Source organism: Solanum verrucosum, unplaced genomic scaffold (genome assembly GCF_900185275.1).
Source record: "Solanum verrucosum unplaced genomic scaffold, falcon-dt-bn FXZP01000280.1, whole genome shotgun sequence".
In the NCBI taxonomy this organism is placed as follows: domain Eukaryota; kingdom Viridiplantae; phylum Streptophyta; class Magnoliopsida; order Solanales; family Solanaceae; genus Solanum; species Solanum verrucosum.
The window spans coordinates 1,516,639-1,532,328 of record NW_026019982.1 but is presented as its reverse complement, the minus strand read 5'-3'; the positions used below and the strand labels follow the sequence as shown (position 1 = coordinate 1,532,328).

At 29.2% G+C, this 15,690-nt stretch overlaps 1 protein-coding gene and 1 pseudogene across 1 annotated transcript; both read left to right on the top strand.

Annotated features, from left to right (window-relative positions):
• Positions 1 to 4,678: 4,678 nt before the first annotated feature.
• On the top strand, positions 4,679 to 6,205 carry LOC125817683 (tryptophan decarboxylase TDC2-like). Its single transcript, XM_049497238.1, has one exon. It carries the CDS (start codon positions 4,679 to 4,681, stop codon positions 6,203 to 6,205), a length of 1,527 nt encoding a protein of 508 aa, XP_049353195.1.
• A 4,802-nt stretch (positions 6,206 to 11,007) lies between these two features.
• On the top strand, positions 11,008 to 15,077 carry LOC125817682 (uncharacterized; annotated as a pseudogene).
• Positions 15,078 to 15,690: the final 613 nt, after the last annotated feature.

The following is a 15,690-nucleotide window of genomic DNA, read 5'->3' as shown; positions in this document are numbered from 1 at the left end:
TGTGGCTCTAATCACTATGTATGACTCTGATCAGTGGCGGATCCAGGATTTAGAGTCCGTGGGTGCCAAATAGACTTATCGATTAAATTAATTTTATATTTGATTAAATTATTTGTCTTTTCGATATATATCATAAATCAATCAATAAAATGTAAATAATAAGATATTACACTTTTATTGAGTATTTAATCAAATAAAAGAAAAGTCAAAGGAGTAATAATGTAATTAATTTAATTTAAGTCAATAACAATTATAAAAAATAAAAATAAAAATTGTGCCAGCTATTTTCCTTAAAAAAAACGTGCTTGGAGCCTTTTTTTTTTCTCTTAAAAAACGTCTGCATCAAATTTCTCAAAAAAATAGGTACAAATGGGATTCGAACCCGCAACATCAGCCTTCTAAAGTTGCCCTCCTACCATGGCACCACAAGACAGTTTTGTTCTGTGGGTGGCACACTTTATATTTATATAAATATTATATATATACCTATGTATATATAGAGTTTCCGTCGAAGTTCGGGGGTGGCGTGGCACCCCCAAACCTCTGCATAGATCCGCCACTGACTCTGATACCATAAACGTAAGTAAAAAAACTCAAAAATATCAACTAAGCAACCATTGTAAAAAAGTAGAACCTTTCATTGATTGAGCTCAAAAGACTAAAGAATGCATCTTAGAGAAGCTTGTATTTATAACTTCTACTTTTACATTGTGTAACTTACTTTCATAACCAACTAATAGAAAGTAGTTATTACTATCACGACACAAAAGACTAATCTACTCTCATTGATATTGACAATCTTAAAGTACTTGCCTAACTGCCTCATTAGGAGCTCATATCTCAACAATCATCCTTTATGTTGTGTGTAATGAAACATTGTGTTGGCTATTATTATCACGCTAGAAACTTTATTTATTTTTTTATCTCAATTTAATATTACTTTCTTAATCATATTAATCTTTATCCGCATTCACTGAGTAAGGATAAATATGAAAATTAATTATCATTACTTATGTCTTGATTTTCTTGGTAATAATTATTTTTAGTAATACGCTTTAAAAGAGTGCTAATCATGATGTTCCAAATGAAAACTCTTAAGAAACTAAGGGTGTATTTTGGCATGAATGGTTTTTTGTTTTTTTGTTTTTTTTCATGTTTGATTAATCAAAATATTTTTCAAAAAAATAATTTTTTTTAAATCTTAAGAATATCTTTTTTGACAAGGATAGAGCACAAATTTTATATCTATCATTGCATGTTGAATGTCTCATCCCAACCATACAACATCGGACGACCTATCAAATTCCCTTCCTTACTCCCACCTACCATCCCATGACTCGACCCCTCCCACAAACCTCACATACACCCCCACCACCCCACAACCCCACCACACACATACCAAACACATTGTAAAGCAATGGTGACTCTAGAATTTTAAAATATGAATGCATTATTAATATACACACACACGGTTGTCACATATTATATATGATTAATTTTTAGAAGTATACTAAATAAAATAAAAACCTAATTTTATAGGTAGATTATAAATTCATGTACTCCAATTTTTGCCTGTAAATTCGCTTTTGTACTAAATTAAACTCAAGTCCATTTTCACCGGGTCCTCGATCTAATATGCAGTGTATGAAAAATTACATTGTAGTTTTTTTAACAAAAAGATTTTTTTTGGAATAAACAACCTCTCTATTTTTAAGAAAAAATGGTAAAACCTACTTGCAATCTATGTTCTAAGACTCAATTTTATAGTATGATTTTATTAGATATATTAATGCTATCGTAAAAATATTTGTTTTTCTTTTGTCCCCTTTCAAGGTCCTAACAATTAAACTCATGGACCATATATTTGAGTTCATACATGGAAACATGTGTTTCACGAACTGGATAAATTCAAAATTTTAAATTTACAACTTAGCAACACCCAATAATCGTGTATATGATTTTATTTTATTTTTGTTAGAGGGTACTTCTCCTTGAACGGAATTTTATGCGGTGTGAATACAATTTAATCGAGGCTTCAATGAAAATATCGATCGAAAAAACAAACCAACAATTAAATGGAAGTACGACCTAACGTATCTCAAATTTTATAGAAAATGGTCCTCAAGCTACTGCATGTGAAATGAACGTGAAACAGTGTTGTATCGTTACATTCAAATAATTAATAATTATAATATATGCCGGATAGTACTAGCAGTGGTGGAGTCACATACACTTGACTCTTTAGGGGTGTCGATCAATATCCTTTCGTCAGAAAATTACACTGTGTAGTCAAATAAAAATATTTTTTTGATGTATATATATATTATATTGACACTTCTTGGTTTCCATCGAATTTTTTTTTTTTTATATTTTGACACCCTTTACTCAAAATTTTGTCTCCGCCACAGGATAGTAGAGTACAAGAATCAGTACAAAATAAAATATAAAAAATCTCATTTAATTTCTCATTGGAAATTTTGTGGGTATTTTTTATTTTTTAAAAAAGAGAACATACATTTGGTTTTTGTTTCAAAATTTTAGTACGTTTGGATTATATTTTGAGAACATAATTATTTATTCTGCGAAAAATACGTTAGCTTGACTTTTTGAACAAAAAATAGTTTTTATTATAAAAATAAACGATTACTTGTGTTCCCAAAATTATTTTAAAAAACTCATACTAGTATTTTGGCAGTATATATACGTGCAAGCAAATTTAGGATAAAACAAAGAGAACCCTATCCCTTTTTGTCTACTTCTTTCATTTTTTATTTTTTATTTTTTATTCAGGTGGTTCGGTATCTATTTTGAAGTACCAATTTTTTTTTTAAAAAAATAAAGCGTTTTCTGTCGAAGCGATTCCCCATCCATTGTCTAAAACTCTAATGGAGTAATGATTCATTATATTGTATTTTTCTAGAATTCAAAAACATGACAATTAATATTATTTTATATTTATTTTCGAAAAGATGTTAGACTCATTTTTTATTAATAAATAATTATATAAGTGCTTAATATTCCACCTTTTAAGATGACATATTCAGATTTGAAAAAGAACCTTATTGAGTAATGATTCCTTGAAAGGAAGGATTTAGAGAATTGTGGTTTATTGTTTCGTTTGGTGAAGATATTGACAAAGAAAATCATCTCAAACAAATTCTCTATGAATAAAATTAATTAAGCAAAAATATGGATAAAAGGGGGGAAATAAGAAAAATTATAATTATTTTGTATTAATGATAAATAAATAGGTTATAAGAATTGTTATTAAAATTTTTATGGTAATCAAAATATCGTAAAGTAAACCATTAGATTTATGCACGAAGAAAAATTTGGAGGAAGGTCTTTAGAATTATAGCTAATATTTTATGTTAATGTTTTTTGAAGTGATTATCTTTTCAAAAAAAAAAACACTATTTATAGAATAAAAGTTCTAGACAGAAAAAGTTCTCATAAAAAAAGAATTATCAATAGTTCATGAATATATTACAAATTAATATGCATATTCCAAGAATCTAAAAGGTAAAAAACTAAATGAACAATTAATTTTCAGTTCACATTCATTTCTTTTGGAAATCTCACAACTTCTATCGGATGGACTGTTAGAGGCCATGCCCATGAGAGTGGTAGTGGTTGGTGGTAAATTTTCACCAAGAAATTTACCATTTATTATTTAATTATATTAAAAAAATTATAATTTTATATATATAATATAATTTTTCAATAAATACATTCCGACCTCTTTCTCAACTTTGTTTCCTATCCTGGATGAAGAATTGTTTTTCTTTAGCGAAAACGGCGCCACCTTTTTATTTAGCAACTGTCACCCCACTTAATAGGAATAGAAAGCACTTACCGACCATTGAAAGAAAAGAGTTGGGTCAGCCATTGACAAAGGAATACTAACAAGCACATAACTCCTAGAGAGAGTTGGGGAATAGTTTATTTAAGATGTAATTTATTGCCTCTTTTTTTGGTTATCTGTCACAAGGTTAGAACCATAAGAGAAGGACTAAAAGGGTGTTGAGATTGACTTAAAAGTTGTCAAATCTAGTTTTGAGTCAGTTTTTAACTTCTAAAAATGTTTGGTAAATATAAAAATAACTTAAAATAAATCAAAAGTATCTTAAAATAAGTTAGAAAGTGTTTGACAATGTTAAAAATAATTTAAAATAAGTTAAAAACAAAAAGTAGATCACCTCCTACTTTTTATTTTTTGACTTAAAAGTCATTTAAGTTTGACTTTTTATTTTTGACTTAAAAACTTTTTTTTAAGTCAATCCAAACGGACTCTAATTCGTGTGCCCCAAATTAATGATTTCTTTTTTTGGGATAGTGATACTTTAATCTTTTATTTATAACTAATATTAATAATTTATTTATTTTTTGTTAAAGGTGGAATGTTTTGTTTATGTGAAATGTCACGTTGACAATTTTTTTTAAAATAAAAGAGAGAGTGTATTATCCATCATCAAAAAAATTGTGTTTCCCAAATTAATAAATGATAATTTAGATATAAAACTCACAATTCTCAATAGTTTAGATATAATTTTTTTTTAAAAAAAAAAGATAATTTAGATGCGCTTTGGACTTCATTGATCAATTTTGTCTTTCCCCTATTGCTATAAAATCTCCCACTCTAATTCCTTTTTTCCTAACTTAATTCCAAACATCTATTATGGGAACCTTTAATTCAAATAACAACGCTCAAACCCAATCCAACCTCCCAAAATTCAATCCACTTGACCCGGAACAATTCCGCACCCAAGCCCATCAAATGGTAGACTTCATTGCTGATTACTACAAGAATATTGAGACCTACCCGGTTCTTAGTCAAGTCGAACCGGGTTATCTCCGTACTCAATTACCCCAAAATGCCCCTAATCGCCCAGAATCATTCGAAGCCATTATGAAAGATGTCCACAACCATATTGTCCCCGGTATGACCCATTGGTTGAGCCCCAATTTCTTCGCATTTTTTCCAGCTACCGTTAGTTCTGCTGCGTTCCTCGGTGAAATGCTTTGCAATTGTTTCAACTCCGTTGGATTTAACTGGTTGGCTTCGCCAGCCATGACGGAGTTGGAAATGATAGTCATGGACTGGCTCGCTAATATGTTGAAATTACCAAAAGCCTTCATGTTTTCTGGCACGGGTGGTGGTGTACTTCAAAGTACAACCAGTGAAGCGATCCTATGCACGTTAATCGCTGCACGTGATCGTAAGCTCGATAATATAGGCGTTGATAACATCGGAAAACTTGTAGTCTACGGTTCTGATCAAACGCACTCTACGTATACCAAAGCCTGCAAAGTAGCTGGTATTTTCCCATGCAATATTCGTGCGGTACCAACTTCTATTGAAAGCGATTTCGCTTTATCTCCTTCAGTCCTACATGAAATTATTGAAGCTGACGTTGCTGCTGGACTGGTCCCACTTTTCCTCTGTGCTACTATTGGGACCACTTCCACAACAGCAGTTGATCCTCTCAGCCAGCTGGGTCAGCTGGCTGAGGAATTCAACATTTGGTTCCACGTGGACGCTGCTTATGGAGGTAGCGCGTGTATATGTCCAGAGTTTAGACAATATCTCGATGGAATTGAACGAGCGAACTCGTTAAGCCTAAGCCCACATAAATGGCTATTAAGTTACTTAGATTGTTGTTGCATGTGGGTGAGAGAACCAAACGTGTTAGTCAAGGCATTGAGCACGAATCCCGAGTACTTACGTAATAAACGATCTGAATATGACTCGGTTGTTGATTACAAAGACTGGCAAATCGGTACGGGACGAAAGTTCAAGTCTCTCCGATTATGGATCGTCATGCGTAGTTATGGCGTAGCCAATCTTCAGAGCCACATTAGGTCCGATGTTCGTATGGCTAAAATGTTTGAAGGGTTCGTTAGGTCCGATCCGATGTTTGATGTTGTCGTGCCACGACATTTTTCACTCGTGTGCTTCCAGTTCAACCCCAACAAGGAACATGAACCGGGGTACACTGAGTTTTTAAACAAGAAATTGCTTGATAGTGTTAACTCGACGGGTCGAATTTACATGGCACACACTATAGTGGGTGGAATATATATGTTAAGGTTTGCAGTAGGTGCTACGTTCACGGAGGACAGACATATAATTTCAGCTTGGAAGTTGATTAAGGAGTCAGCCAAGGCTTTGCTGAAAAAAAGTGTTTTAACAAAAAAATATTAATGGAAGAAGAAGAAGAAGAAGAAGAAGAAGAGTAAAGAGAGAGTTAAAATAAACATTTGGATTGTGTGTGTTAATTTATATATAGGCATTTGTGATTGTTTTGTAAACTTCGTACAAAGAAGTCAAAATATTCTACAGTTGTCAGTAAAAATATGCTATAGTTATCTTTATATTTGAAATAAAGATTAATCTATATATATATATATATCTTGAAGTATTTTGATTAATCGGAAATATTAGTTCAAGAGATTTATGAATTTCTCAATATAAAAAGCTGGAGCAACTAAGACTCACGTTATCGATGGTCGAGAGTAGGGATATTCACGGTTTGGATAAAAATCGATCCTAACCGAAAAATTGAATCAAACCGATTTTATTTAGGTTTGGTTTGGTTAGGTTGTATATTTTAAAAAATTGATAGTATTTGGGTTGGTTATAATTTTGTTTGAAAAAACTAAAGAAATAACTTAACCGAACGGTATGGAACCGACAAATTATATACATATATTTTATTATTATACATACATAATATATTATTTTTATAAACAATTTTAAAGATCTTATATATGTTTTCATCAAAATTTATTTATAATTTAATTGTGAAAACAAAAATGGCCAAAGTGGGAATATTTATCTTATTGGTTTCAAGTATATGAGTATCTATGACAATTCTTTGTGGGATTGAAAATGTCACTCTCTTTCTTCTAGGCCAAAATAATGAATTTTGAAGCATTATTCATAGTAAATTCAATTTACTGAAAGTTATGTCAGTCATTCTAACTATTTTCGTTTTGAATGGATTGTTGTCACTTTTTCACGTTTTGAATTAATTGTTTCTTTTATTTTTGTATGTGGTTAATAACCGAACCGAAATCGATAACAACCAAACCGATAAATATATATTATATTTGGTTTGATTTGGTTTTGATAATTTTAAAACCGATTAAGTTGATTTGATTTTAATTTTGACCAATAACGGATCCAAACCGATCATAGTCGAGCGGATGAATCCATTTTGTCCACAACATAGATATTCTTTGGAGATGCAAAACATTGCACTAACCCTAATCGTCATCTAATATGAAGAAACTCTTTTTTCCTATACGAATAATGGCATATATTTATCCTATATTAACGCATAATGGCGTATTTTATTAATAAAAAGTTAGAATTCAGAAGCAGAACAAACTAATGAGCTAAGGGGTAATTAATACTCCTTTTGAGTGGATTTGACACAAAATATATTTATCACGTTTTTTTAGTTAGGAACCTAAATACTGTAATCAAATAAATCAAATCTTAATTTATTTTCTATAGGTAAATAATTAATTATTCTAAAAAATAATAGTATAAGTTATAGCTACAACTTCCAACATGTACAAAACTGATCTCTATGTAATAATGCAATTTTGAAAGAGGCGGTTGTCGTAAAACTATATATCTATGTAATGATGCAAGTTTGAAATGGACGGTTATAGTAAAACATGAGTTTTTATGTGTCTATTTATTGTGACCGGTAGATATATATAAAAGATCGCCATAAACATCATCGTGAAAGATCAAGGAGAAAAAAAATAGAAAGGTGAAAAGTCAATTCCTAATTAATTTTTTTAATTATCAACTATATTATATTTAGATCCTGAGTACTTGGCATTTATGGGAGGGAGGAGGATATTAAAATCATTTGACCGATTATATAAATTAAATAGATGAAAAAGATCTTTTCAAATCTCCAACACATAAAAGTTAAATTTTCTTTTTGAGAAATATAAAATAAAAAAAAATGTAATTAATTTACCAAATATTATTTTTCTGAAGTGATGGAGTTCCTAGTAGTAATTGCAAGACCCAAAAATCATGTAAATACTTTGGGAATCCTCAAAGAATATACTCAATCATATTCCTTTGTGGTAATTTGGAAGGTGGGATGAAACAAAAAGAGGTAATCATTAGAGTTCAGTATCAATATTTCAGCCACATTGGTGTGATAGTCGATATTTATATTAGAGTCTGATTATTTTAATTTTGCATTGCATCGAGTCCTTTTCGTGGAAAATGCTTCTTAAAATGAATTTTTTCATACTTAAGGCTCGAATTCGAAATCAGTAGTTAAGAGATGAGTAACTTCATCCACTGCATTAGATCCTTTAATGATATTTAGATATATTTCTTTGAAATTACATTTGTGATTTATATATATATATATATATAATTCAATTTTATGATCCTAAATAATGATATGAATAGTATATCAAATTATTTTTTTAATTTATGATTTTGAATATACTATGTAGAAAAGTGCATCAAGACTAACTATTATTTTCTCCTCTATTTTTATTTATTTACTATATTAAAATAGATGTTCATATTTATTTTTAAGTTTAGAAAATAAAGAGATAATTTATCACTTAATTTCTAATTTATTCTTATTATTAACTTTAGTTATTTTCTAATATATTTTTTAAAATATTGAATTGATTATATCAAAAAGATGACATAATAAACAATATAAGTAAAAATGGACTAAGGAAATAGTACGATAGGTACAATCATGATTAACACAATATGTTACAAAAATCACATATCGTTGACATTTTTGCTTAATAAGTGAGATCTAATATGAGTAAAATATTAATGGTGGAATTAAAATTTTGTCAAATAAGAAAAAAATTCATTTTCTTGATACTAACTAAAAAAATATTGTACATAAATGTCCTCTTCATTCACTTTCTTCGATCCATTGTTTTTGTTTATTGAATTGATTAAACAACTATTTATAACGCAATTATGGGGCAAAATGCATATTATTGATTACCACACACTTTAAATCATGATTAACATTTAAGCACACTGCGTATACACCCAGTTAATTGTTTTTTTTTTATTTTTTACAATTGGACAACAATTTCAACTTTATCCAAAAAAGTTATACGTAATTTCTTTATTTAGATTAAAATGTTTCATCACGTTTTATGGACCAAAACCATCAAAACTTTTGCAATTTTTGAAATATCTTTCTGGTGTCGTTATCAGGAAAAAATAAAATGAAATGAATAAAAAGAAGAAAATAGAAAACAAATCAATTTAATTTTCAACTAAGATTTTTGTAAATAATTGATGAGTAAAGAGTAGAGAGGAAAACAGAAAACAAATAAATGTCATTTTCAACTTAGATTTTAGTAAATAATTGATGAGTAAAGATGAAAACGGAAAACAAATGCCAAACACATGAAATTTCACGTAAAAATTAGATTCAATATTCATTTCATTATATCATTAAGAGAAAAAAAAAACTATCTCGTTAGGATTGGTAAAGTAAGGCCTCGACCCTCTTCCTTGTATTTATTCATATTGAGGATTTTATTTTATTATTAATAAAAAGACACTCTATTAGTGGTATAAATTCGCCCAGAAAAATAAATTACATCCAGCGAAAAAAAACTTTTCTATGCTTAATTGACTCTTATTTAGTCCTCCTGATGGCCACAACTAAAAAATCACTATTTTCTACTGAAAATTCCCACTGAAAAATGTAAAGTGGTTATTCCTACAAATATTTTAATTGAATCGCTCAATAAAAAATAGTAATGTTTTCATATGTAAAAAATAGAAAATTTCCCAGTTTTGTAGTAAGTTGGTTAAGTGGAAATCATATCATTTCACACAATAATTTCTAGTAGTGATTCCCACGAATTCGACTAATTCAAATTCTGATGAAAAAAATTATTTTAGAAATAAAAAGCTCCCTACTAAAATCGATTTTACTTCGTATGTGCTTCTCCTTTATTTAATTCATGACAAGCATGTTACCTATTAAATTAAAAGCCCACATGACACAGGTTTATTATTATTTTTAGATATTTACTCGTTCCAATCGATAGGAAATCCTATTTAAAATGATTTTTTTATGCATATTTATAAAAATATATAATGAATTTTTTTAACTTATTCATGTGTCTACTTTTTTTAAAAAAATTTAAAGTCAGGCCATAGACCCTTTTTTATTTCAAAATAACAAAGATTTGTACAAGACCAGGCCCAAATGTGACCTGGCCCAAATGTGTCTACTTGTTAATTTAAATCTAGAGTAAAACTTTCTTTGAATGTGGAATTTATAATTTTTAAATAAATTAAATAATGGGGGAAGACAGCCAATAATTTAACTAGAAAATTAAGTTTAGCAAATTGAGTTTTTCGTTTTAACGAAGAAAAAAAAAAGTAGAATCAAAATGAAGCCCAAGAGATTTTTGAGATGGAGTGGAGAAGATGACAGGTAAAGGGGTGTGGGGTGGGGTTGTTTCTTTTTGTGAAAATTTCTAATATGACATATAGTATACTAATATTTTCGAGTTATAGCAGTAGATTTAGACTTTCAAGTTATAACATTAAAAATTTCAGGTTGTAACATATTATTAAAATAAAAAAGTATTTCTAATAATTAAAAACATTTGATTTGAAAATAATAAACTGATAAAAAGAAATTAAAATAAAACGTTTAAAAATGAAAAAATGAAAAAAACGGAAATAGGGATGGCTTTTAAATTTGAATTAAATTAAGATAACTATTAATTAGCACGAATTAAGGAATTTCAAACTAATTAAGAATATTCAGTTTCCTTAATTCACTCCAATTTGTTAAAATTAATTTAAAAATCAAATTTTATCCATTTTTCTTTTATGTTTCTCTCTCTTCGTCTTTTCTTCCAGAAATTGAGACTGTCGACAATTATTTCTTCTTTTTTTTTGTTGAAAAAACGTGTTTTTTTTTGTGATGGACAACTACATATCAATATTAATTAAACATGGCGGAAGATGGATTGCTTCAGGTTAGTATTTTTAATTGTTTACTGTTTTTATTTGGATTTCAATGAAATAGAAAAAAATGAAAATGTAAAGTGTAACTATATTGAATGTGATATTTTTTTTTGTATAAACAATACGTTTTGTTCATAATACTTATTATTTGTTGTGAAATTGTAATATTAGTGATTTTTTTGGTAAATTTTGGTTTTTTGGTAGTGGTTTAGTGTAATTATAATTAATTTGGTACGAAAGTATATTCAGTAAGGTGAAAAAAAGGTTGTTTAGACTTTTGAAGAAATAGATGACAGTTGTTTTAAGTTAATATGAAAGTGTGTTAACTAGTTAGAAAAAAAAGTTATTTTAAAGTTTGAATAAGTGTATTAAAAATGTTTTAAGTTGGTATGAAATTCAAAATGCGTTTATTTATTTAAGTTTTGTCAATTATGTATAAATTTGTGCGAAAGGAATGAACTATTTGGTATGAGAAATGTATAAATTTTGGTATAAATGATGATTGGATATATGAATGTTGTATTAAGTATGTATGAAATCTGTTGTATTTTTTTTAAACTAAAATATGTTTGTAGTTTACTGTATGAATGATTCGTGAATGAAAAAATAATGACAAGTGTGTGTAATTTTTTATTTATTTATTATGTAAGACTAATTTTTAGTTTTTTTAATGAAACAGGGAAATATGTTGATTTTCAGATGGAGGGGATTATATATGAGTATTCTAGTCTTTATAGTGGTCTAGTAAGTGCGATAACATCGCAACTAATGATAGATGCTAATATTCACAATATTGATATAAAATATATAGTTAGTGATAGATGTCCCCCTGTTAGTATCCACAATGATGTAGGTGTGCAGGTTTTTTTTAGATCAAAAGAAATCTAATGTAGATTTCTTTACGAAATATCCATTGTGCATAACTTTGAAGAATATAGCAATAGATAATCAGGATTCTGTATTTGTTGTGGATAGGAGACATTCTGATGTTAGTAGAACACTAACTAACTTTGATTTATACTCTAGCAACTCCATCCGCTTGATAGGAGCGAATTTAGATGGAGTTGTCGATGAGAATACTGATGAAGGAAATGGAGTAATCAGTGACCTTTCTAATTTATTTATAGTTGAAAATCAGATTTACAATGATAAAGAAACACTTATGGAGGTTATGCGACATTATGGAGTTGTGGAAAAATTCAGATTTCTTGTGACTCGTTCTAGTTCATCTTGGTAAGGATTTTATTTTTTGTTTGAATTTGTATTTATTTTGTAGTGTATTTAGTATATCAGTTTTTAATGGATATTTTTTGTTTTTTAAATAGTTATTACCTGAAGTGTCCTGCTGATAATTGTTCCTGGATGATGAACTCATCATGTTTGAATCAATCGAAGCTATTTAAAATTAGAAAGTACTGTGCGGAACACACTTGTTCCATTAGAGATAGAGTGTATGCAAGACGTCAGGGAATAACTGACGTTGTAGTTGTTTTAATAATGGATAAATTTATTGATTCATCGACTGTATACACTCCAAAAGATATAGCGGAAGACGTTTTGAAAGTGCATGATGTTGCGCTAACATACATGCAGGCCTGGAGAGCTAAAGAAAAGGCGATAAAATTGGTGCGTGGAGATCCAGCAGAATCATATGCCAAACTTCCAGGTTTTTTTTATAACTTAATTTTGTATTTTATATTACTGACTGAATTGGTGTGAATTTTAAAAATGCAACAATCTGGCATGCAGTTTGTTTACATATTGAATTCCCAATATCCATTTTGTTTACTTTCTGTATCCAATTAGTATCCATTCTGTATATAATTTGAATATAATTGGTTTCCATGTTTTATCCAGCTAGTATATTTGTTGTGTTGTAATGTTCAGCTATATGATTATAAAATTAATTGTAAAAACTGAAAAAATTCCAGGTTATCTATACATATTGGAGCAGACATATCCTGGTTTAGTTTTAAAATTAGAAAGGACGAAATGTGATAAATTCTTATATGCATTTGTTGCATTAGAAGCATGTATTAGAGGTTGGGAGTATTGTAGGCCAATTGTAGTTGTTGATGGGGCAGCTTTGAGAGGCGCATATGGTGGTACAATGTTGACTGCAAGCACTATGGATCCAGGAGGTATTTTTTAAAAATTTTACATTTATAATCAACAATAAATTTGTATGATATTTGTTTTAATTAATGCATCAGGTCACATACTTCCACTTGCTTATGCCATAGTGGATTCTGAGAATGATGCATCATGGACATGGTTCTTTGAACAGTTTAGGGAAGCATATGGAGAAAGGGAAAACATGTGTTTTATGTCAGATAGAAACGAGAGCATATGGAAAGGAACTGCAAGAGTATATCCTGGATTGGAACATTTTGCTTGCATATGACACTTATGCTGTAATGTTTTGAAGAACTTCCATAGGAATACTGAAGATTTGAAGAAGCTATTTTTTACAATGGCAAAGGCTTATATAATACAACAATTTAAGGCGATTATGCAAAGAATAGACCAGATAGATCCAAGAATAAGAGATTATTTATATGATATCGGGTATAGCAAGTGGTCAAGGGTGTATTCAAAATGTAAGCGAACATGGACCATGACTTCAAACATAGCCGAATCTTTGAATAATGTTAACATGATAGCAAGGAGGTTGCCAGTGATTTCACTTCTTGAATTTATGAGGGTAACAGTTCAAAGATGGATTCATAAGCACAATGAGGAGGCTGCAAAAACTAGATCAGAGCTTACAAAAAAATATGATCTTGTGCTCCATAAAAGTATTGCTTTGTCTAGCAGTATGAGGGTATGATTTTCCCTTTATTATTTATTATTTAAATATATTCATGTATTAAATTGGTATGATTATTGAATTAATTTTGTATAAATTGACAATTAGAATAAACAATACCTTTTTTTTGTGACTTGTTTTTTTGTAACAGTATTTTAATGATCAATATTTTTGTGTGTTAGGTAATACCATCAACAGTTGATATGCATGTTGTTGTTGATAGACCAAAGCGGTACATAGTAAATTTAAACACTAAGATGTGTAGTTGCGGAAGATTTCAAAATGATGAGATACCGTGCGGGCATGGAATAGCAGTTCTTAGATACAGAAGACTACATGAAACAGATTATTGCTCTCCTTTTTATAGCTTGAAGAATTTTCAAGATACATATGCCATCCCTGTTGAACCTCTCCCATGCGAGAGTACATGGGATATACCAAGTTATGTTTCAGAGCCTAAATTGATGCCGCCTGGTCCAAAGAGAGCAGCAGGAAGACCACAACTGGAACGCTGGAAAGGGTTTGCTGATGTAAAATTCAAAAGGTCTAAAGTTACTTGTAGTAGATGTCGTCAAGTTGGCCACAACAGGACGACATGTTCAAATTATCCTGTGCAAAAAAAATGATTATTTGTTTTGTCTTTTAGACTCATTTTTTGTTTTGATATAAAACATAATTGCTTTGAAATGCATTATAACTAAGTGTTTAATATATTGTCCATTTTTTATACGCGATGCATTCATTAATCATACAAATTTCATACTGTTGGAAATAAAATTTATTTCAATTTAATATATAAGATAGTGTTAATATTAGTGATAATTATACAAGGTAATTATGGAATGCATTTGGTATCCTGAGTAATTAATGTAGTTTATCATGAATATTAATTTGGTTTCCAACTTGTGTCCTACTATAAATGAAATTAAAATAATTTTTATACCAATCTTATTCAGGTGTCATTCGAATACTAGCTTCAGTTTATATCAAATCTTTATACTAATTCATGCATACAATATTCCAACAATCAAAACATTAAAGTCAGATGCATACATCTATATATTAATCAGATTTCATTCACATTCCATCAAAAATATGTTTATAATATAAAACTGGCATCCCGAAAAATGGTATATTCGATGTGAAATATATAGCCCAAATAGTGAATCCAACTGGTATGAAGTCTGTATATAATTGGCATCCTGATAAATGGTAATTCTTTTGTAGATGATATCTGACTGGAATTAAGCATAATTGGTTTGAAATGCATTATAACTAAGTGTTTAATATACTGTTCATTTTTTATACGCGATGCATTCTTTAATCATACAAATTGCATACTGTTGTAAATAAAATTTATTTCAATTTAATATATAAGATACTGTTAATATTAGTGATAATTATACAAGGTAATTGTGGAATGCATTTGGTATCTTGAGATATTAATGTAGTTTATCATGAATATTAATTTGGTTTTCAATTGTGTCTTACTATAAATGAAATTAAAACAATTTTTATTCCAATCTTATTCAGGGTGTCATTCAAATACTAACTTCAGTTTATATCAAATCTTTGTACGAATTCATACATACAATATTCCAACAATCAAAACATTAAAGTCAGATGCATACATGTATTAATCCGATTTCATACACATTCCATCAAAAAATATCTTTAGAATATAAAACTAGCATCCCGGAAAATGGTATATTCAATGTGTAATATATACACCAAATAGTGAATCCAACTGGTATGAAGTCTGTATATAACTGGCATCCCGATAAATGGTAATTCTTTTGTAGATGATATATGATTGGAATTAAACAGATGATATTATATATCATCAAATACTTTAACACAA

Coding starts and splice junctions, on each gene's coding strand:
- LOC125817683 (XM_049497238.1), top strand. CDS start 4,679: ATGGGAACCTTTAATTCAAATAACAACGCTCAAACCCAATCCAACCTC.